The sequence below is a fragment of the Crocodylus porosus genome, unplaced genomic scaffold, assembly GCF_001723895.1.
Source record: "Crocodylus porosus isolate Cpor-Errol unplaced genomic scaffold, CroPor_comp1, whole genome shotgun sequence".
Classification (NCBI taxonomy): Eukaryota; Metazoa; Chordata; order Crocodylia; family Crocodylidae; genus Crocodylus; species Crocodylus porosus.
In genome coordinates, this window is record NW_017728939.1 from 8,322,662 (window position 1) to 8,324,199 (window position 1,538).

General features: G+C 51.4%; 1 protein-coding gene across 1 annotated transcript in view; it reads left to right on the forward strand.

The window, feature by feature from the left end:
- Positions 1-1,515, forward strand: part of MARCKSL1 (MARCKS like 1) — a 2,473-nt gene extending 958 nt beyond the window's left edge. The window contains exon 2 of the mRNA XM_019547805.1: positions 351-1,515. Within this exon, the coding sequence (XP_019403350.1) occupies positions 351-983 (633 nt within the window). The 3' untranslated portion in view covers positions 984-1,515. The remainder of the gene's footprint in view (positions 1-350) is intronic.
- The last annotated feature ends 23 nt before the right edge of the window (positions 1,516-1,538 follow it).

The window sequence follows — 1,538 nt, forward strand, 5'->3', positions numbered from 1 at the left end:
GGCCGTCCCGTAGGAGCCGGTGCCCAGGGCTGGGGTCTCCCCCCACGGCCCTTAGCAAAAGGGGGGGAAACGGCAGGCCAGGCTTGCCCCCGGCGCAGGGAGAGAATCCAGCCCCCAGCCTCTTGGCCGGATCACCCCAGGTTCCTGTTCCCACCCCCTTCCCACCAGCCGGCTATGTAATGAGACAAGAATGCAGGTTTCCTAGCCAACCTCCGCTGATCCTATGTGGCGGCTGTCCCCCAACCCGCTAGCAACTAAGCAGGAGCTGTTGCTGCTCCATCTCCAGTTTCTTGGAGATGATGCCACAGCTTGGCTTTTTCTTAATGTGTTGGCGGTTCCCTCCCAAACAGGAGAACGGCCACGTGAAGATCAATGGGGACGTGTCTCCGAAGGCGGATGGAGAAGCCCCACCAGTGAATGGCAATGGATCTGCCGAACCGGTCAAAGAGGAGGCCAAGGCAGAGTCTGCCAGCGGAGATGTCATTGAACCAGCCCCCGCTGCTGAAGGTGGAGAGGCCAAACCTGAGGGAGCTGTGCCCTGCAAGGAAACCCCCAAGAAGAAGAAGAAGTTCTCCTTCAAGAAGTCCTTCAAGCTGAGTGGGATCTCCTTCAGGAAGAACAAGAAAGAGGGTGGAGATTCTTCCGTGTCCTCTCCCACCGATGAGCAGGACAAAGCAGAAGCCAAAGGAGAGGAGAACCCCACTTGTTCTACCAGTGAAACCGAGCAGACCACTACAACCCCGGAGGGGAAGGCAGAGGAAAAAGCTGCTGCAGCAGAGAACAGTCCTGCAGCTCCTGCTGCTGAAGGGCAGCAAGAAGTAGAGCCTAAAAGGGAAGATGAAGAAGCAGGGGAAGCCAAGGAGGAGCAGCAGCCACAGCCAGGAGAAACTCAGGAGGAAATGGCTAAGCCACAGGAGCCCTCAAAACCTGTAGAGCCTGAGCCCAGTACAACACTTGCAGCAGCTGAGCAGAAGGAAGAGTAGAGCCCACCTGGCATTATCATAACTTAAGACTTTTGTGCCATCCTCCTCATCCCAGTAACACCATGGATTTGCTGACTTGCCCACACCTTCTGTCTTCAAAGTAGAACTGACAACACCTTCTAAAATTAAGACACCTGAATTATTTCTCCCCCGCCTTTAGTACAACTCCACACTGTTAGAAAACTGATCTGGATTTCCACCACTACAACTTGGAGTAGCTTCCCTCCCTGCCCCCACAATCCTTTAAAACTCTGGAGGAAGATAATCCTGGACATAACTGGAATTTATTTAGACAGTTTACTGAGAACCCAGATATTACACCAAACTGTGGTATCTCTACTGGCCTACTTGTTTCAACTAATCTCCCAAGCAGCTTTCAAAGCCCAACAAGCCAGTGAAGTTTACCGGATTCTTTCTACCCCACTATCCCCCCACCTCAGTTTTACATTCCTGGTTCTGACTTCATTTAAAGTATTTTGTGCTTTTTATAGAAACCAATGGTTTAAAAGCTAATCTGGTTAGTTTTTTATAATGTCTTACTATTGGCTTAAAACC